The 22,757-nt window shown below is 42.5% G+C and overlaps 1 protein-coding gene across 1 annotated transcript in view; it reads left to right on the plus strand.

Annotated features, from left to right (window-relative positions):
* GAREM1 (GRB2 associated regulator of MAPK1 subtype 1) overlaps positions 1 to 22,757 on the plus strand; it is a gene marked incomplete at both ends in the record, with an annotated part of 105,146 nt that overhangs the window by 65,145 nt on the left and 17,244 nt on the right. Inside the window, 1 exon segment of the mRNA XM_084280187.1 lies at positions 19,774 to 19,904. Within this exon segment, the coding sequence (XP_084136313.1) occupies positions 19,774 to 19,904 (131 nt within the window).

The following is a 22,757-nucleotide window of genomic DNA, read 5'->3' on the forward strand; positions in this document are numbered from 1 at the left end:
CAGAAATGGCTTTTAGTGGGAATTTTTTCTTCCCCTGGGTTATTGTGGACCCTTTTATACTTCTTTCTGTAGTACTAAATTTGTTATGAGAAATATTAGTTCTGGTGAGTCATAGTATATCAACAAGCCTTCCTTGGCTGTGATCTAAAATGTCACTGGTAAAGCCTGAAACCTTTTCCTTAGACAAGTGCAGCTATCCACTAGTCTGCACTGGATGGTAATTACCCATGTGCAAGCAGACACTTTATGCCTTCCTTTCCAACCTTCACCAAACATCTGACTGGAAATCTGTTCAGTGTGTTAGCAACTGTCTCTCTTCCTGGAAAGCCAAGAAATACCCATAGGCTGTGTTTGCATAAGCTACCAGGCGTGGAAAATACTACGTAAAAGTTTTTACCAGCCCTTAGTTGGGACGTGGCATTGCACCCAAAGGAGATAAAAACCAATTATTCATTTCAAAATTGTCCTTCTCTCGCCTGTGTACGATTTGAGGGTTCAAGTGGCAGTGTAAGAGTTGAGAAGGCTGTATTGTGCTGAACAAAATGAGGGCTGTTCTCTAAAACCCTGCTCCCTGCTACACAGGGTCCATCTATACTGAAGGAAGAAAGAATAAGTAACAACAGAGTAGTTGTGCAGGGAACCACAAAACACATTGCCTATATGGAAGACTTAGGCTTCTTCTCAACATTGAATTCATCAGCTGATGAAAAGGTCTCCCTTCCCCCCACGTGGTGTGTGAACCAACACCTTATTTTCTTTTTTTCCCTTTATTATGTCCGTTGCAGAGGTTTAACATGCTGGAGGTGGCTGGATATTTTTCTCATTAAAATTTATGTTTTGAATAGTTACCAGGTCTAAATAAAAAGGAGGAGGAATTAGCAGAATCTGAGCCAGCCATTTACAAATAAATTTCTTGGGGTCTCCAACCACTAGCAAATCTACCCATCGCTTTGGTTTGAAAGGAGAGGAAGGATTACGAGTGTTTTACAACTATAAGTTCAGTGCTGTTATATGAAAGCAAAGGATTCAGTACTATTTTTTTTCACCCTTTCTTACCTCCTGCAGCAATCTGGAATGATTTAGTTCAATAAACTGAAAAACTTGAAGTGTTTCTACTCTGTCCAAGCCCAGTGCATGAAAAAGCTGTCAGTGGTGTGGCCCGTGAGGTGGTGATACAGAAGTACAGAAATGTTAGTATGACAGAATGGGGCTGCAGAAAGAAAGGGTTAGCCTGGTAAACTTCAATTCATACAAATCAGGGGTGGATATTTTCAACTTTTGTGGCTTTTTGTCTTAAAACTAAGTGCTTGTGTCGTGATTCCCACTGAGGAGAAGGTGACCTCAAGGGAATACTGCAAGTCCTTGACACATTGTTCCTGGCTTGCGCTTGTATCTGGTAGGAAAACATCCCTTGCTGTGGTCTGCCATCATCCTCCTACACACAGGGCTTTCAAATAACAATAGAAGTTGCCAGAGTAAGTCTGTAGGAAGAAAGTGTTTGGATACAAGGTGATGGACCTGCCTTCTCGTCCTGTATGTGTGTTTTGCCTTTTCCATTATTCTGGGTAGCCTGTTCCTGGCAGTGAGTAACTTGGTAGGAACTCTGTGAAACTCTGTCACAGAAAAGCCCTGTGGGAGTCCAAGCAGCATCCTTTAGTTCCCCATAGCATTAAACCTTTCCTTCCATTCCCCTCTTCATCATCTATACCAGTTGCTCAAACTTTTTTGCTCTAATAGTTAAATTGAATTCAGTCACAAAGCAAATTTGGGGAGGTGGAAGGATGGCTCCCATTTCTCTGAAGTCATCATAATTTGGTGCTTTGTAATATTAGAAATAAAATCCTGAAATGATATGTAAATGTTAATGAAGCTCAGCTGGGCTAAAGGTGCTGAGGTTTGCCTGCAAATGCCATCTGGATGTCTGTCAGCACAATGTTTGTTCTTTGTATTATTCTTTCAACCTGCTGTAAACAATTTCAGTGGTTCTGGATTTCCCCTTGATAAACAAATAAATGTGCAGGGCTGATCCTCCCTTTGGTTCTCGGTATCAGTTCTGATGCCAAAACAAAACAAAACTCCCTTCTGTGTAATAGCTTAACTGTATCTCTGCTCCTGTGGGACTAGTCCTGACAGGGAAGGAAGCCTGAACCCTCCCTCTGCCACCAGCCTTCAGGAGAGTTTGTTGTCACGTTGTTGTTAGAAGAGTGCAGAACACCAAGGCAGAGACCCGATCCTTGAAGCATGTCTCCAGTGCATCAGCTCTGGCAACCCTGGCAAGGAGAAAAAGCAGGGTAGGGGGATGAATTGCAGCCTGCCCCTTCTTCCACTGCTTTGTAGAAAGCCTTTGAACCCTTGCCCTCAGGGGAGTCAGGGTGCCCCTGCAAGGCAGGGGGCTTCTAACAATGCACCCCTTGTGCTGGCTGGCTTCTCCGAACACTGCAGCATCGAGGATTATCCTGTAAATTGCCTGGTGGGAAGGAACGCCCTTCTGGTGTAAGAATGATTTCCTACTCTTGGTGATGGATGAAGCTTAAATAAAGCAGTTTAATTTTTAGAAAACCGCCGACCCTGAAAGGATTGAGCTATTATTTTAATTACCGTAATGAGCAAACACTACTTGGAAATCATTAAAAGAACATATACCCAGCTCCAGAGCTTGCTGTCTGACGTGTATTGATGAAACTTTTCTGGAACCAGAGGGATGCAGGTTAATTTTTTCCTGCTAAATTGACAGCAGTGTGGGCAAGACATTTTGCTGTTGCTTTGTATTGCATTTCCGTCACCAGGAAATTTGTAGTCAAATACTGGCTATTAGTATAAGTGTGGGTGAATGTTGTGAGCGAACAGTCGTAATGAGCTCTTCAGAGCAGTTTAAAATTAGCGTTGGCAGAATTAATGTTCAGCTCTACGCTTTTCCTTGGGAATGTTCACCTGTTGAAACTCTTGCAGGACCGTGTTGAGTTCAATCTGGAGGGAATTTTTTTAATTACTGAAAGGCTTCTCAGACCCACAGTGGAAATGGAGAATAAAATTGTATCATACAATAACTGGTGATTTAAAACTTCAGGGTATAATGTAGAAGATGCACATGCTCATACGTTTTCTAACCTGGATTTGAAACAGTGGCTTGAAATTTGCTTCCCACGATGACAGTTCCCTGACCATAAGGGTATATAATCATTTGCTCTGTCCAAGGATTATTTGGAGCAGGACACTTTTTTAATACATATATGGTTCTGAATGGGGCAGCAAGATTGATTCCATAGCTGGGTGTTTAGAAACTGGATTCAAATCACTAGCTCAAATGAAACAGAAGAGGGGTAGCATGAACCCAGGTTGCTCACCAAGATGCAGGACTGCCCAATGCTAGTTGGTGGCACTGAGTGAGCACGCACAAGGGCGTCCCTTCTGTGGCCATCAAAGGGCTGGCAACTTAATGTAACTGTTCTGCTACAGAAAAGAAAGAAATAACCTCAGACCTTCCAATCTGTACAAGGGGCAGAAAAGCTTAACCAAGTTTCTGAATACAGAAGTACTCTCTAGACTAAGTGAAATAAAGCTTCAATTGAAAGTTTAGGATCCTTTTCTTTGGAAAGAGACTGCTGAAAAAACAGGCAAGCAAGTTGCTAACATAAAGTAAAATGCAGATGGGATACACAGGCTTGCATTCTTCTTTCAGAAGAGCACTTCTTATTGGTGTAGCAACTTCATAAACTAACACTTAGAGCAAGCCTTTTTTGGGTTCAATCCTTACTCATCTGGTTCTCCTCAGTATAGATGTTGTTCATCTGATAGGAGCTGGAGCACTTTGTGTTGCCCAGATCCTGATGGGCAGGCTTCTAAAGCTCACTGTGCTTCCCATTGTTCAGTGACAGCAGGTGGCAAAGATGGCAGATGCACTGATCCAGCAGAAGCATCATGTCATTTCTTTGTCTTTGCGTTGCACATGTGCAGTCCTGCTACACGGTTTTCTCAGGGAGACAGTCACAAGTAGGGAGATAGCACTAGTGTTGGAGGAAGTGATTAATGAGGAATGAGACCCTAATTAATTGTGGAGCTGAAGGAAGAAAATTCAGGATATATTTTTGGGGAAAATAAATTCTGATTTTTCTTGTGTTGCCCTCTTGCCTTCACCTGTAAAGAAAGAGTTGTCACCTTTTAACATTTTTGCTATTTAGAGGCTGAACTCTTCTATAAGGCTCAGTGAGATGACCCAACACTTGATTTTTTTTTTCCTCACACTTCTTTCCATGCTGTTTGAGTTCGGCCATGGAGGTGGAATCAGGTTTCATAAGGGAAACAGAATTTTCAAACAGATGCAGCATATCAAAAGCAGAAACTTGTTAGAAAGCTTGCTCTGTGAGCTATACATATGGTTTAATTTTTCAGTAGAAAGTTAATTAAGTTGTCTGGTGTTCCTGGATTAGCCCACAGTGCTTCGTACTATAATCTTACACTAAGATCTGAAGTGTGTGGTTTCAGTGTTTCTGGTATATGTAAGCTGCTAATATTGGAGCTTTTCTGTTATGAAGGATTTGTGTCTGGCTCAATTTATTTACTAATTAATCTTCCTTTTCTCATTGATCTTTACAGTGGTGTGCTGTATGGTCAGAGATAAACCCACTTGCTATTATTATTCCGGGGAGTGTGCTTTTTAACTTTAATATCTTAACACTAACTAATGGCTCTTTCAATGGCAGAAGAAAAAATAAATCTTTTGAGTAGCACAGATTTCTTTACTGTACCTTTCATACCCTTACTGTGAAATGAGGGTCATGCTGATTCATGGCTCCTGTGAGGATCCAGAGGAGGATCACAGGAGAGATTTTTAACTTATTTGTTTGCTCACTTTTCCTTTTCCTCAGAGGGGAATAATTCTGAGTGAGGGAGGAGGGTAGCAGGGAGGAATTGGTGTATGTGATGCTTTCCAGGTGAGAAGCTCTGCACGGGAACGTGGGCAGGCTTCACAGATCGGCTGTCTGCCGCGGCCTTAGGCTTCCCCCTAGGAACCCTGGGAGCGAGGCGTGCGGCGTCTGCCCGCGCCGCGCAAGGGACGCCGAAGGTCACCGCGTGCCCTGGCTTGGCCGCTTAACGGTGGCAGGGAAGCCACAGCAGCCCAGCGTGTGATAGCAACCAAGGTCTGTGTGCTGGTAGGAAGACCTCCTGCGCTGCCCTATCTGCCTTGCTGCCATCAGGTGTGCTGGTTCAGGGAGGCAGATGCGTGCGGCAGCGGTACGTGATGAAGGCTGCATGCCTCCATTCCGCCTAGGTACGCCACTCCTTTCCTCTGCTGTGGGAAATGAAAGATTGCTGCCCTTTTATCATATCGCAGGCATTTGTCACTCAGTGGTGTTTGCCTATCATAAGGCTGGTTTAATGTGAATCAGATGGAAAGGGCACAGTGTTTTTCTGACTCCTGTCCAAGAAAAATCTGGGGTCAGCTGGCATACAGCTTTCTGAGAGTTAGCTCAGCTGAATCTCGTCCTGGAGCTGGCAGCTGAGCTGCCTGGTCAGCCATGAGGAGCCTGTAGCAGGCAGGAGCACGATGAGACGTCACTACGAACACTTGGCTGCCACAAGCCTGTTATCCCTCTGGTAACTTTTCTGACATCTCCTGCTTAAAACCCAAAAAGCCAGAAGCATCATGAGACTCCACTTTCATCATCTGTATTTGTACTGAAAATGAAGATCAAGCAGGGTTTTGCCCATGTACCCTGTGGGAGGTGATGAGTATGGTGAAGAGTAACCTGTAGGTAAGATACTAAGTAATTTCTATAGGTATTTAGGCTCCCAGCGACTTAGGCAATTCAGACTGAAGAGTGGCAGGGGAAGTCTTCATGTTGTGCTCAAAGAAAGAAAAGTAATTGCAGGAAGAAGAGTGCGGACCCTAGAAATGCCCACTTGGACGCATCTCCCTCTGTCAGAGAGCTCACACCAAATAAAATTACACAGATTGTAAACCTGATTGTATCTGGTTTGGCTTAGCTGGGCACAGACTTTCCAGGGACTCAAGTAAATGTGTTTTGTACTAATGTAGTTAAGCAGGCAATGAAATTGTGTGTAGAAAAGCCTGTTAGCTGTGGTGTTGTGTGTCCACCTGTAGCATGCTATGCCTGTGGCTACTTTCTGTGAACCTAGCACATGCCAAGTCTACTGGTGGTAAAAGCCATCACTTTCAATGGCAGAGTATTGCAGGGATGGACACTCAGTGCCTCCAAGGCAACTCAGAGTGGTAGAAGGAGGTGGCAGACTGAAGGGATGAGAGAACTGTTGGGGTGTTTCCTTGGAGCAGGTGGCCCTCCTCCTCCTAATCATCTTTTGCAGCATGGTGATGACTGTACCTCTGTATGTCCTGGAGGCTTGGTGTGTGTTGTAGGTTTTTTGCTCCTCCTGGGTGTGCAGTAGTGCAGTTGAAAATGGAAGGAAAGGGCTTTTTTTAGGAAATTACTGCTTCAAGGGGTGCAACTCATGTAATTTCAAAGGTAGGGTTTCTTAAATGTGCCTTTGCTTCTCTGCTCCCTATGTTCAGAAATCACAACAGAAATAGTTAATTTCCTGAAAGAAACATTAAACCATTGGGAAAACTTTTCCAATACTTTGTGATAACTCTAGCATATACTTATCTTTCGATGGGTTTTGGTTTTTAGTTGCTTTTAGCTTGGGATATGCCTGGTTTTCTGATCTCTAAGCATGATCTGTCTCTCTATATATCTACAGTAACCAGTTCTAAGTGTCTGAAACCCTTATATCCTTTTTTTCTATCCAGGGCATCTTCACAACCTTAAATCTGTGTGCTACCACAAACTGCCCAGTAGTGATGTAGTTTCATTATTCAAGGAACAACTTTTTTTTTTTTTCTAACCCAAAAATATTCATTTCTCTGAATCCCAGAGGTAGATTCAAGATCACCTTGGTTGAAAATCAAAGTTTAAAGAGCAAAATTTCTCTGGATCATTTGCAGCTGCTAATGTTAGCTTGTCTACTTAGATAGAAATCAGTGTGTAATAACATATCTCATGATAATCTAGCAGCTGGGGAAGTCCATGTGCATTCAGAGACAAATAGGCGGCCAGCCACTCTGATAATTAGCACTTCACAGCCCTTTCTGTGAAAGACTGCAAAATGGAATTGGTGCAGAAATGGCTTTCAACCGGAGGTGCTCCAAGCCAATATGAGTGAGAAGGTTTCACTAGAGAGACATACAAGTTAAAATATTCAATAGCATTTCAGAAAGCATTGGTGAGGTATAGTACAGCTCTTTAAATCATGAATTATCATTTGCACGCAGAAAACAAAATACCCCAAATCTAAAAGCACTTCTGAAACTAAACCACCCCATGTGTTATAGTCTGTAGCACTTCTTTGCTGTCGAGCTGTTTCAAGGCCAGGCTGCCCTCGCTAGCTGGTTTCCTTTGGCTCTGAGCAAGCTGGCAGACATCTTACAAGAGAGAAAAATTGGCTGGGCATTCTGTTTTTTCTTTCTTTCAGATTTAGCTATGATCATTTGAACTGCCAGAGGGGTGTTTAGATGGTACCCACCTTATTTAAGGTAATGAAACAAAACATGTGTGCTGAAATGCATTCAGGAGCACTGAGGCAGATGAGTGTCTTGCTTAGATCTGAATTTTAGGTTTATCATCTTTGTTGCCTTTTAGAGTAGCAGTGCAAATTAAATGAAGTGGCAGTGCTGAAGCAATGTGCTCTCACCCAACATCTCTATTCACCCACGTTTTCAGCTCATCTCTTTTCCCTTTCCCCCTCACCCCCCTTCATGGTTTTTTGGTGACACTTTAGCACATGCTGTGAACATATGCCAAAATCCTCATTCTTAAAAGCTGCCTTCATTCATCTCGAGCTGTTATCAAGAGCTTTGTCTGCTTCATAGAGAAATTGCACAATGCTGAATCAATGTCCTCTCATGCTGGAAACCAGACAAACGATTCTGACAGAAACCCTCTTGCAGTCGTACAAGAGTGAGTGAAGAGATGGCTCACCTCGTGCAGAATACTCCTAGCAAAACACCTTCTGCTTCTTAACTTTTAGTTTATAAACCTGGGTGCTGATCCTAAACAAAGAAAAAATCAGAAAGGTTTGCTTGCTCTAAGTTACTTTGCATGCTTGATAGATACTCCAATCTTATGCATGACAATGTTTGGAGCAGTAAGTAACTACATGTGTTTCTATAAGGCGATTTTCAGATCATGTATTATTCTGGCACTACGCCTGATGTAAATTCTCTTTAATATCGTTTTATCTGTAGCACAGAAGTACTTAATACCAAATACTCTCCTTGACAGGAGACTTTAGATTAATAAAATACATCTATTTTGTAATTAAAATGTTTCTTTGGAAATTGGCTTCATTTCAGTTTTAAATATGTTGTCCAGTTTGTTCCAGTTTTTCAAAACTTCCTCATGATTACTGGTTGTGAGAGCTGTAAAATACTCATTTCCTTCCTAATTTAAACACTTGGTAAATATATAAGCTAAACTATAGTCTGCGCTGGTCATTGATGATACACAGTGATAGCACCTTTCCTAAGAAAATTGTCTTTTAAACACGTAGAACAACTGCCCCTCCTTTCCATTGCTAGTACCCAAATGTTGGGAATTACTTGAGCAACAGGCTCTCCAGTAATTTGAGTGCAATACTTCAGTAGATTTAAGTTGAGAGAAAGACGAGGAGGCAAAAGATACAGAGACTCTGCTAGTGATTGTAAACCATATGTATATTCAGCGAGTAAATGAGATAGGAGCTTTGAAACAATAAGCTGCTCTATAATGCACAGACAGTCTTTCAGGCTAACAAGCCCAGGCTCTGAAGCCTCTCTACACATTGATAAAAATGTCTAACTCTGAATGAAATACGTGCATTCTGTCTCATGTAAAAGCCCTGTTTCCTACCAAGAACTGCCTGGGCTGCTGACTCGGTCATTGTTCCTGTTTTTTTTACAACTCCTCCCATTCAGTTAATTAAAAAACCTGTTCCTGAGCAGGAAACAAAAGCACTTTTTATGCTGAATTGATCTATGTACATTTTCAGGATTTCTGCTCCCTGAATGCACTTTTTCTTCAGCTTTGTTTCTTGCGGCGCAGGCGCCTGCCAGAGGCGACACTGCCGACGTGACTGTCCTCCTCGGGTGGAATATTTCACTGCACACCGTCCTACACTTGTGCTGGGGCCCACTGAGCACGGGACGGGGTCAGAACCTGAAAGGCACAAAAAGCCGCTCAGCGGGCACGAGAGCCATGAGTGACGCGGGAGGCGGGCGGGAGGAACGGGGCTCCTCACGTGGGAGTAGCGAGAGGAAAATGATCTGTCAGCAAAAGGGCAGAAAGAATGAAGGGTGGTGGGTTTGCAATGAAGAAAGTGCCTTTGCACTGCGGCAGAAACACTTAAGAGCTTGAGTTTTGGTGAGTATTGACTTGGAAGCTTCTGCTAAATAAATAAATAAGTGAAAGCTGTTACTCAGTAAGGCCGAGTTAACGATTAAGCTCAGCAGTCGTTGCTGTTATTTTAGCAAAAGCTTCAACCTGCCAAGAAATAGAAGAACGTTGTATAAAGCCGTTTGGAAAAAGCCACTTTCATTCTGTCAAGTTCATTTTTTTGAGCTGGCTACCAAATGCCCAAAGTTGTGTCTGGTGTAAATCCACAAGTCGCTCGTGGTTAGAATCTCTGCAGTCCCTGTTGCAACCAAAAATACGCTCTGGACATCTTAACTTCCTCCCCATAATTGCAACTCTCTCCAGTGTTTTAACCAACAAAGTGAATCACAGAATTGTAGGGGTTGGAGGGGACCTTGAGAGATCATCGAGTCCAACCCCGAAGTGAAGTAATACAGTTCAGAGTTGGCCTGACACAGATGTCAGGACCTGGTAGTTTCTAAATTGCAAAAGTTTGCTTTCCTCACTGCAATAAAACTTTTGTTCCTGTAAAATGATAAATGCTCTTTCCAAACTTTGATTTTTGGAATGCTGTCTGGTCTTTATTTTAACTTCAACTAAATATCATCATTTACTTGCGTCCACTGGTAATGAGGAGATGAGATAAGCTGCTCCCTGCAAGTACAGTCTGTGTTTTGAAATACTTTCCATCAGTGCCAAATTCCTCCTTACCTTTTTGAACCAATTTAGACACTAGAAGTAGAAGAATCCCATTCAACTGCACTGATCTCAGGTCCTGATATACTGCTGCCCTTAGAAAATACTCCAGTTTCTTTCATTGACGCTTCAGTTGCACAGGAAACTGAAGGACTGGAGAGAGTGAAAGGGAAGAAAGGTTTCTTTTTGTGTGGCTTTCCCATGAGGAGGCATCCTCTGAAGCAGGGGAAGGATGGAATTGGGTTTCTGTACTGCTTTGGCACCTGGATACATGCAGATAATGAACTACAACTGCACCGGTGCATCGGGACAAACAGAACAGATGAGCATTACTGTGTTTTCCCCACAGTAATGGTCACAACTTTTGTTGTAATAAAAACTGTGATTTTGCTGCTTCTGTGTTAAAGATGAAATGTGATGTTCTCACACATTCATAATTTCTAGTGAAATTGTTGTTAATGAGTTGGGGGAATCTAAGGTGTAAAAGCAGATATAAAATCCCAGCATGCTTGGCTAACCTTTAACAGGTCTAGTCTAACATGGCCTGTTTGAACCTGCTTGAAGCTACTAATATTCATTTCAAATGTTAACTAGGAGTTTGTTCTGTAATTCCCATCTTAACTTTCTTCTGTGCTTTAATTAAATGTTGTCTGTTGTAGACACCCCTGTTCTTTTGATAAATGTCTTGGGACAGGTGTATACTGATGGCTTGGGAGGAGACCACCTAGTTAAGAAAAGGTTCAAAGACAGAATAAGCCTGTACTGCATCTTAATGTTAAATGTAGGTAATCTGTTTCTCTAAAATGGGAAATCTACTTAGGCAGAAGTTTTTTGCTATCCAGTGCAAGGTTTTTGACCTTCAACTTGCATTGGCATATCTAAACTGGGTCTCCTCTCCTTAGGACAGATACTTAGCCCTGAATCAGCGTTAACAGGTAAATGAAAGCAAAATATTTGCTTGGTGAGACAAGTGATTCCAAGTGCAGTAAAAGCTGCAATCAGTGTACATTTTCACCTTTGGTTCTATGTCGTTTTCATTTCCAGCTGTTCATATAGAAGACAGCGGGTTTTGGTAGAGGTTTATGTTGGGTGAGGGGTAAAGTGGTTTATCTTCTTAACACAGCATTCCTCTGTGGTGACAGGCAATTGTAGCAGGCGTTCTCATAAGGATCCTCACTGCTGCTGTAGTAGACCAGCGCCCTAAGCTTTTAGTCACTCTTCCTATTTTCATAACTGAGGTCTAAGTGGGCTTCCACTCTGGGACTAAGGAAACAGTGCTAGTAGTCACATAAGAAAAGCTTTTGTCATTGGGTAACTGCTGTTAAGCATAGTCATAGTCGTCTCAACACTGTTTCACACAAGCTCTGGGTTGGTTTAGTTGGGCTTTCTGTAACTTTTCTTTCTCTTGATACTTTTTTGTGCTGCCATCTGCATAAGTTCTGTTATTCACCAGGAGGGCATGCCATCGTCATGTGTGTGTCTTTACACTTACTGTTCAACAGGAAACTAACAACAGCTTTTTGCAATAGTAATTAGGAAAGTCAGACAGTGTGGTAGTCATCAGGCTCCTCCTGCATGGTCACTTGAGCGTGTGAACTAACTCGCTGCCTATGGAATATTCTTGGTGTCTGTTTGCAGTGCATGGGAAAGGAATAAAAGATGTTAATTACAAGTTAGATTGATGATAACCCAGTGAGTAAGCTAAATCTAGTTAACTTAAAGTCCAGACACTCAAACATGTGACTCTGTAAAATGGAACATTTCATTGTGGTAATCTTGTATTTGTGATGATAATAACTTATGAAACAAAGGTTAGAGGTTAGGCTTGTTTTCCCTGTCTGTCTTTGTACATCATCTACAACCTAAAATTCTCTCTCATGCAATATCTGTGCGTTAAATCTGCTTTAAGCTATCATCAGTCACCATTTGAACTTATTTTTCTTTGTTATGCTGCCAAAAGAATCAATTTCTCTTTTTTGTTATGCTACTTAAGAGTCATAAAACTAAGATAAGAGAAAAGAGTACACTAGGCTGTACCATCCCCTTCGCTTTGCCAGCGTAGGATTAGAGGTTTTGATTAGCAAGCATTGCCTTGCTGTGTGGGAAGCGTGGTTGGATTCCCTCCCTTGATCTCTCGAGGGGTGTCTGTGCAGACGCACAGGTGATGTGTCAGCGTGCTGATGCTGTGCTTCGACATGTCTCGCCAGGTTGGGGTGCCTGACTCATTCTCTCTTGGTTGAATGGGTATCTGTACCACAGACGTAACACAGAGAGGAATAAAGGCGATTAGGGCTTCAAAATCTTCATCATGCTTCCAAGAAGTAAAACTATTCATTCTGAAGGGCTCCTACCCCATGAAATGTTGCACAATCTCTACTGACTGAATGTGCCTTTGTGCCTTGCCCTCTGCTTTGCAGTGCCATAAGTTTAGCTCCAGTACACTTGATTAATGTGATAATTGTATTATGTTTACTTAGATTTGTCTCTAGTTCGTGTTTCATCTGGGTTTTTTTTAATACATTCCCAAAATTTCCAGAAGATTGGGTACAGATGGGGACACGGGAGGTCCTCTTCTTCACCCCTCTCTCTCCCCTCAAGAAAAAGTACTGACAGACAGCTCTTAAAAAACAAAGGCAGTATTTCAAAGTCTGTTTAATAGCTATTGCATGGTGATTGTAAGAATCAATTGTCTTTTTTTTTTTCTAGCTTGTGGCCCAGCCATTATCCTTTGGAAGTTGTGTACCTAAGACTCTTGTTTTGTATTTTCCTGCTGCATTCTCCTCCCTTTCGTAGTCTCCTGTATGCTTTCAGCAGGCTACTCAGGGAAAAATTTCTTCTTTTCTGCCCTCCCAAACCTTTTTTTTTCTTTTTGGTAGCTCACAGAAGACAGCAGAATGGCAGCTAAGAATGAACCTTAACCAATGGGTTGTTTTACTGTCTTTGATGGGAAGAACTTACTGTGGCCTTGCATCCGTGTTAGCTTGCTGCCAGGTCCCAACCTGAGGTGGAGTCCGTAGCTCCTTTAACAGGCAACCCGGAGTTGATGGAGCAGATGATTAGTTTCCATGAACAGTAAGACTGTGAGCCTGTCTGCACTAGTTCATTTGTGGACTTCCCTCTCCTGCTAACGAAAAGAGTGTTCTGTAACTCCATAGTTTCTCTCTGCAATGCATCTGCCCCCCACACTGCCCCCTCTGCAGTGGGGACCCAGGAGCTCTGGTGTTCCAGAGGACCTGAGCACACAGACGCTCTTCTCCCTCTGGAGAGCTGCTAGGTGTCAAGCAGCTGCAAGGTGACCAAAGTGAAGCAAGGCATTAATTTCCCACTTGTTCTTACGACTACATGTCTGCTGAACCTTTTCTCATCTACCTGGTGATAGGTCACTGAAAGATCTGCAATATTAACTTTACACCTTGATTCCAGTTAGACACATCAAACAGACAGTATCAAAGACTGTGATGGATTCTTTTTTTTGCTCTTCCTATTTTCAGGGCTAGGCACCTACGGCCAGTGCCATGAAAACACTTCTTGCAACAACAAAATGCCACGTGTAGGTTCTATGCAGAGACATTTTGGCAAATGTCAATTTAAATAAAATATATATTTTTTTTAAATTACATGTAGGCTGAAGTGTTAGGTTTATGTCTTAATCTGTTATTTTAGACTCTTTGGGTTGCCATGCTTACTCTTGCCTGGCTGCCTTTCCTAAGGATTGGTAGGGACAGTACAGCTCTACCTTATGATCTTGTTGATGGGGTAACAAGCGAGGACATAAACAGGTTTTCTTCCATCGTTCCCCACTGAAACAAATTTAATTCAGCAGCAGGCATTGAGGGCAGTTGTGTACCCTGAAGGATATATGGGTCCATCTGAGAACCAGGCATGCCAAAGTGAACTTTCCAGTTTGTGGCACTGCAGTGTCCCTGACACCTATCAAGCCACCTCTCTCTGGCCTTCATTATTACGTCTTATTTATGCTGTAGGCTTATGCTCTTCCATTCTGCGTAGTTATATCAAGGATTATCTTTCTCGGGAGGAAAACAAAGTTATTTCCTATCCCCTCGATGCACAAGAATGCTGGAGAGAGAGAAAAAAAAAAAAGCTAGACAAAAAATGTGGTTTTCCAACATGGTGGTACCCTGGCAGGTAGAGACCCTTTTCCAGTCAGCTCTGCTGTTCTTTGAAATGCTGAAATGCAGTTAACAGTCAACAAATAATATGAAACATAAACCTCCGCAGTACTTCTGCTACCCTGCTGTGCAGCCTGCTCATTCTTGAGGAGCGCTGGGCTTTGCATACAGGCTCACATAGAGAGATGTGAAACTTATTAAATAATCAAAGCTGCTGAAAGACAATACAACTCCTGCCTCCTTGGAGAAACATTTAACAGCTAACGCAATTGAGCAGATGTTTCAGTGACCTCCATGTTTCCTGCTGATGACATGCAGCTACTTTTTTTTTAACAGCATTTCTTTTTTCCGGTTTTCTTTTTTGCATCCGAGTATATCTGTGCTATCATCCTTTCATATCCATGAAAACTCAACTGTTTGTTCAGTCTGTGAACCCTTGCCATAGATAAGGACTCCCTTGGTCTACGTCCAGCACCGACACAGTACAAAATGAATGTTTCTGTCTTGGAAACATTCTGGAATCTTGGAAACAACAGTACTATTTGGAGGTGAGGGGTAAGTCGCTGCAAAAATCAGAGGATCTTATACTGCAGAAATAACCTATATGAGGTGGGATGGAGCTGCAAGTGCATGTAGGAACCGAAGTTCCTGCAGGAAACGAAGCAGTGGGAGCAGCAGAAGCATCCTGAAGGCTGGGACAGAAAGGGCTGGCTGCAGATTTCAGGGCCAGTTTCTGTCAAGAAGGAAAATGGACTGAACTTGCTCATGTGAGGTCTTAATAAATGCCTGCATGAACTGAGGATGAGCCCTGTTTTAGGTCATTCCAGACTCATTTCTATCTAGCAGTAGTGGATTTACTGTCTTTGCTACAAGTACCTTCACAGGGAAATAAGAATTCATAATCTGCAGAGATAATATGTACTAGAATGAAACTGTTCCAGAACTGTGCCTGACAGAGGCCAGACTGAAAGATAAAGAGATAATAAAGCTTGCAGTAGCCGTTCATTACTCCCTTGCGTTTGGCTGCAAAGGAGTAACCACACCTGCTCGGTGGACCGTGTAGGTATTACAAATCTTTGATCCTTCTGAACCTGCACTGATTTACTAGAGAAACATCTCATTATTCTTTTTGTGCTGGTGGAAGAGGGATGGGGGTACTTCTATGGAAGTAGAGTTTTAGCTTTAGATTTCCTTACCTTCTTTTTTTGTTTTGTTGTTGTTGTTAAATTCCTAATTACCAGGCAGTTAAATCTCCCTGTGAGTTATTGAAGCTTGCTGTCAGTTTTGTGAAGCATCCCGATGAAATCCTGCCTCTTGCGAAGTGCAATAAAATTCCACTTTAACTTGCAGCGAAGCCAAGCTTATGTCCACTTAGCTTGTATTTCAGCCATGCTGTCTTTTTTATGGCAGCTTGAGTAGAGACTGGGGAGAAACATAATAAGAAATTGTCTCCTTCCTCCCCATTAGTTAGTTACTTGACATCTGGCTCAAATGTGCATTACAGACCCCTCTTCAGCCTTTCTTTCTCTCCCTCCAATAAAAAAAAAAAAATTAAAAATCTGCCTTTTTCAATGAGGAAATAAATTTCAAAAAACTGTCTATGGCAAATCCTGACTTATAAACCATCTTTTCCAAAGAAGAGGCATTTTAACGTCCAGCCCTGACAGCTTCCATACACAGCATACTTCTTGATTTCGTAACAGGGGGAGATTAATGCTGCCCTTCTATTATATGCTTTGGGATCTGTGTGTACTCCTCTGTAGTCAACCTCCTCGTGAACTGCTGCTTATTAGCAGGGAAGGCACAGACGGCTTTGTGTTCGCGTGGCTCAGCTGAAGGAAGGGGAGGATGGCACAGATAGCCGCATAGACGGTTCTGAGCATCTCTTTGTACCAAAGCAAAGCTCCAGCTGATTTTTATTTCTCTTTCCAGAAACATGTGTAAAGCTACAATAGATAGTAAACCCTGCTCCCAGTTGTTCCCAGCCTAAAGCATTTGTTGTGTGCTGAGGAATTCGGGACTTTTTTGTGGAAGTTTGGATTGTAATGGATAAGTGGCCTTTTCTTGCCACCAGACTATCTGTTGTTAAATACATAACAGGCATAGTAAAATAATGTTATTATGCTTCCAAACAGTGTAACTAGAGAACCTAGAATTATAAAGACCGCTGTCTCTGAAAGTGCTGGATGAGGATTCTTCATATAATGTGTTGTTATTCAGTATGTTGTTTTCCTTCCTTACTCATGTGAATTCATGCTTTGTTACTGTGCCCAACTCAGTTCCTGCTCCCAAGTAAGAGTTCTCGATTCCTTTCTGAGCAAACAAAATTTTGCCACTGCAAAATCTCTCAGTTTCCAAAAAACTAAGCAGCTTCCAAATAGTGTCATATCCAGCTCCATTCTGTACGTAAGCAGGGAGTGTTAAATCAGAAGTAGCCCCACTGGATTTACATCTGTCTGAGGTGACTCAAACTTGCTGTGGTTTTGAGTTTTGTTTTCCTTCAGGGGAATGCAAAGTATGAAATGCTGTTATAACTTGTAATCCCAGCTTGCCTCAAGTAGCAACCACAGCTGGGAATCCTGCAAATCAGTGCCCTGGATCCCAAATTGAGTAATCAATTAGCACCGCAGCCCGGTGGCTACGTCAGTAATCGAAGAGGACAGCAGTGGTCCCTGAGGAGCAGCTCAGAAGGAAGCAGAGAGCAACAGTCTCGGGTCAGCCCGTGGAGAACAAACACTGTGTGACAACTTCTGCAAAATTTAAGAGCATCCCACCCTTAGTAGCTATCTGTGAAATAACAGTCATTGGCTCTGTGCTTTAGAGTAGCAGTTTTTCAGTGTTATCAGGTGCTCCATGGCACAACTCACAGTCCCTGCTGCTACATGATGTCCTGGCATGTGGCGACTCTGAGTAGGAGGAGGTTTGACTTCACCCCACTCCCAAATTTCCTTGTCCTGAATTTCCTTTGCAGGAAAGCAGGGTGTCTGCAGGGTGAAGGACCTGCGGACCTGAGGAATGCATCTTCCTCTTGGGCTGAGGCTGACAGGGGAATCCCAAAACCAGAATTTACATGGTCTGTGTGGCAGGCTGGGTTTTTTAAAGTGTAGCTATCATCTCTTCACCTCTCCCCATCCGCACCTTGACATCAGTCACAACATTTTTTCCAGCATCAGTGAACTGAGTGACTCCCTGCTTATTGTCCAGATTTCCTAAGCCCAGAGGTTCTGGCTGCCTGTACTCTCTGTTGCTTTGCACTGAAAGGGGCTTAGAGTGAACAACCTGAGGAATTGAGATTTAGGATTGCTAGCATGTTTCCATTGAATATGGGACGTGTTTTTCCAGATGCTTGTCTACTGTCAGGTTTCATGTTGCTACCCACAATGTCTGCCAGGCGTAGCTTTGTCACTCCTAAAATTTCTGCTCCTAATCCTAGAGGTACTCTAAAGTCTGTGGAAGAAGGGGATGCCAGACTTTTTCAAGATAGAGGGTATGTCTACAATGAAAGTTTTAGATGCCTTCAGTAAGCAATTAAGAAAAGGTACAGGAAAGAAAACATCTGGGCCTACTAAACGCAGATACCTCTTCCCTGCTCTGGACATCTTTGAGCCATGAGTTCCTCCTCGAGGTGTAGAAGACACTCTGGGTGTTATTGTTAATGGTGCTTAAAGTCCTCCTTGTATGGCTTTTGTTTACTCCTGAGGCATGAGGCAGACCTTTGGTCTGACCTGGTGAAGCCAGGTAGTCAACTACATTGCTGTAAATGTACGACAGGAATGGTTTCATCAGGTCAGGCCAAAGGTCCTACTGCTTCTACCCCAGTGTTGGTCTTTGAAGTACATGAATTGTCTTGGCTGAGCTTCAATAGTGTGTCCTGAAGCAGGTGCCAAGTTAGGAAAACTCCAAGGCAGCTGATTTCTGAGGTGTGGTGAAGGTTATTAAACAGTTGCCCTATGCGGTCTTGTGGTGGGAAGTACTGGTGTCTTTAGTTACTCTGCTGATAATACTCCAAAGCCTCTGTGGTCATGTTAGAAAGACAAAACGTATGGTAGGGAATAAAAAGAAGTCTTCTGTCTTGTAAGATGGTATTTAGGCTTACAACCATGGTACACAAGCATACTGATAAAGAGTCTGTCCCTGGAGTGCCAGGGTTGGGCAGAGGAGCTGAGGCTCTTGGTCTTGCACCTCTCTTGGTGCACATGTGCCTGTGTGTGCACAGACCTGGCAGAATGGTGGGACAGGTCTTTCTCATGGGTGCCAGGGCTTGCTGAGCTTGCAGTTGTTTCCTCCTCTGCTGCTAGGTGGCCTGAAATAGTTTAGTGTGGGTGAATTCTCTGAACGTGTCACAAAAATCTCAAGTCAAATGGGGTGTATAGGGGCAGCAGGGTGTTGTGCACAAAAATGCTGAAGGAGTGAGAAAATATTTCTGTAGGTGGCTGACATCCTGATGTATTGGATGGACTGTAATGAAGTTGAGCAATCTTTGGAACAATAGTCCAGTAACTGCATGCATTGCTAATTTGAAAGCATGATTTAGAGGAGATGCACTAACCACGGATTTTACTCAGCCTTTTTCTTGTTTTCTGGAGTTGTTTCTTACATCACCTCTTGCTGAGACCAGCCTTTAACTTAGTAGTAATGTTTCTGTATTTGGGGAGATTACTCTGGTCTTCTGATTCTAAGTCATAGAAGCAGCAAGTGTGTCTGTCTAAGCTTTCTTTATCATTGTATTTATAAAATATAGTTGTTAAACTTTGTGTTCATAGTGCACAGTTGCGATTGATGTACCTGGCTGTCCCTGACAGGTTTGCCCAGGACAGTGGCCTCTGTGTTAGTTTATGCCTTTTGTAAGTCTTAAAACATAGCCAAGGTTTTCATGCTGGTGGGGGGGGGGGGGGAGGTAAAGTCAGCAAGAAGCACATCTTTCTAATGCCCTTCTGAAGGCAACCATCTTCAACACGGTTTTAAATATCTGTGGTTTAATTTCTTACCTTAGCTAAAGTTCTTAGAGGACTTAGTTTATGATAAAGTAAAGTTTGGTGCTATTGCACTCATGGGGAAGCTCAGCGGGAAAAGGGCTTTACACTAGTATTTTTCAGTAGCTGTTTGATGATGATAAAAACAAAAGCAAGCCCCTTATGTTTATTGTTTTGGGTTTTTATAGTAATGGGTGTGTTTTCTTTCTGTAAAACATTTTATATTGAGGACCAAAAAATGCTATTTGTGCAGGTACTATTACACTGAATCAAGTGCACAAACACAAATGCCTCCATAGTTATTTACTATTTCTAGAGAGCATGTGATAAAAGGATCTTTTTTAATTTAACTTTCGCTCCCACACATTCTTTTCATTCCAACCTGGTGAAACTGGGTGTCTTTCATGGCAGGTTGAGGAGACTCTGCAATCTTCCCTCGTCTCGTTTGGCTGCTAATCACCGGAAAAATTGACCGAGCAAAATGATGAAGAAGTTGAGCCAGCAGTTGCCACAGTGACAGTTGTCCAATATAAATATCTTACAACTCTTCTGTTTATCATCTGTTTTCAGGGCAGTTTAAGCTGCTGGAACAAGACCGAGATATTAAGGAGCCAGTGCAGTATTTTAACAGTGTGGAGGAGGTGGCTAAAGCATTTCCTGAACGAGTTTACGTCATGGAGGAAATAACATTCAACGTTAAGGTAGTCCCTGAATAAATATTTATCCCTGTCTAAATGATTAACTGTTACAACCTTTATATACATGGCAAGTGAACAACGGCGCTGTGTGGGAAGTGTGATTTTTTTGAGACAAACGAGCCTTTACTGTTCTGCATTCAGTGATGGTGCTCTTCAGGATCGCTTTTGCAGTCTCAAATCAACAAGAGCTCTAAGGGCTCTCCAGTCCTATGGCACTTTGGGGAGCAGTCCTGATGATCCATCCAATAATTCATCTAATTGGGATGCTCCTGCCAGATTTTAAACAAATGTTGTTTGTTGCCCCCTTTCTCCTCCCCCTTCAGCGGTCTCAGTTTTATTCTCTGCTAAGCAGCAGCTGCTCGAATCCCTGTCCAGAAAGCCTTATTCTCAGAGAGCACGCAGGGTGAAATGATGGGGTTGCTTGTCTTGAAATTGCTGCAGCTAAATAGCATTGTGCATAAAAGAAAACAAAGATAACCAAAAAACCCACCCCAAAACCAAAAGACACACTTGTTCTCTGTGTGCATGTGTGTTTGCCTGTGCATGCCTCTTGGGCTCCTTAGAGGGTCAACAATCCCATGAGTATGAGAGGGCTTGCTATCACCAGGCACACTGCAGTGCAGGGCCAGGACACTGTGAAGACAGAACTTGTTCTTCCTTGTTCTGTCTGTATGTGTGGCACTGCACAAGGCAGGTCAGCTCAGCCAGCAGAGCAGAGTGGCTTGGGTTGACATGCCACTGAAGAGCATCCTGGAGCTGGGATGCTATAGTACAGATCCACATCATGTACCTTCCAGGGGAAACTGGTTGTTACAGCTGGTGCACAGTTCCCTGGCTCCATGTGTAGCAAGATAGGGGTTGTATAATAACATTTTAATGGCTTTTTCTTGCACTGCTAGAGTTGGAGGACTCCAGCTAGTCCCTGGTTTTTATAGGTGTGAAACAAAGCTGCTGAAGACTGTTGTAGGGGTGAGAACTCACCGGTTAACTCATTTAGCAGCACAGCCTCATGCCTTTCAAGGCAGCAGGTTGTTTTCATTTACGCTCTCCGTTAACAGCCTTTCATGAATGAGGGCTACATGTAAAAGTGAGAATGCTTTTGTATGTTTAGGACAGTTTGGCAAATCATGGCAACAAAAAAATTTCATTTCTTTCCAGGAAAATTAGTCCTTCCTTGGGGCTGCTAGCCTTATCCAGTGCTGTGCCATTATTTCTCAGTTGAACAAACCAAGAGAGTGGCACAGTAAAATATGCAGCTTTGATTTTATGGAGAGAAAAGTATGTCTGCAGGCTTTTTAAAATGTAGAAAGTTGTATCTTGAGCTTAATATGAGCGTTCTTAAAACTCTTAGCCATATTTAGCAAACTGAGAAATAAGCATGGCTTACTGTTAGCTATCAAATCCATTTTTAAAAGGTATTATAGTTATACTCCTTAATGTAAATAGCAGTGATGATAATCCAGGTTTAACCTAGTTACACAGTTATCTTGGCAGTATTTCTCTTGGCAGATTTTCCAGTTTCATAGAAGTCTATTCCAAGGTTGTTGTCTTCCAAAAAATAAATGAATTTAACAGGATTTATTAAAGTGTTTAATAACCCTTTACATGCAAGAGAATTCTGTATGCTAAAATTTTTAGGTAGGGGAGATCCTGTCAAACTGATTAGAGCAAAGGGAGGAATAGTAAGTACGGTTGATTTCTGTCCAATGCAGTGTGCCTGTTGGAATTCAGAAAAGAGTATCAGAAGGTAGCTTATCTGATATCAAAAGGGGATAAAAAAGGGCTAAAATATCTGATGAAGCATTTAAGACGAGGAGGAACTCTGAAGTCTGGAAATTCTTTCTTGCTCCGAACACTGAAGTCTTTCATGGATAATTTTTGAAGAAAGGGCCTGTAGAGCTCCAGGGTGCCATCAGACAGCTCCGGCATGGTTTTGTCTGCGCTGGCTGCGGCCTGTCTGCATGTGCCAATATGCCATGGCTGTGGTTCAGCTTGGTGCAAACATTGCTCCTCCGTGTAAAAACCTTTCCTGCTCCAGCAGGATCTCACAGCTAGCATTGCAATTTAGAGAACCACCTTCTCACTGTGGCAGGCCATAGGATCTTCTTCAAAGGGGTTTCTTTAGTTTTACTTGGTGCATTAGTTGTTAAAGAGAAAAATAAGCCACCTTATCCTAGGGTAGGCAGGGGAGATGGGTTCCCTTCCATCCTTCCCCACACTTTTGCACCTTAAGCAGGTTTTCTGGGCAGTGCACTGAGTGAGGCAGGGGGTCTGGGACCTGCTGGTATTTGAAGGAGGTTGGTAACACATGTCATCACAAACAGAGCTGGGGGTGGAAGACGGTGAGGTCACTTTTCATGGAATAGCAATCAAATATTTTAGATTAAACAAAACTTTTGTAGTGGCTAAAAGTACTTCTGGTAATTTCTTTGGATGTACATATGTATCAGTACTGTGCTTGTATACCCAGTTGGTTGCCTCAGGTAGCCCGTGGCCAGCAGTATTTGAAGGCACAGCAATTTAGAGTGTTCTGGGGATAAGCTGTTTCAGTCAGTCAATAGGCATTTAGTCTGTTCCTAATTTAAAATTAGAGGAATTCTGTGTTTTCTTCACTGAACAGATAGGTGATAACTACTACTACTACTTACTATTATTATTATTATTATTCAGTGCATATTGCAGAAGTTTTTGTTTAGGTAACAACATTATGCTACAAAGGTGAGGATTTTTTTTATTCTCTGTGCTAGGAAGAAAAATATTAAGAGAGTGGAGCTACCCCAGGGCCCTAGCTTTTGCTGAACCAATAGCAGTCAGTTTCTGTAGTTTGATGCTCGGATCCCATACAGATGGCCATCC

Source organism: Gallinula chloropus (genome assembly GCF_964237585.1).
Source record: "Gallinula chloropus genome assembly, chromosome: 2".
NCBI lineage: Eukaryota > Metazoa > Chordata > Aves > Gruiformes > Rallidae > Gallinula > Gallinula chloropus.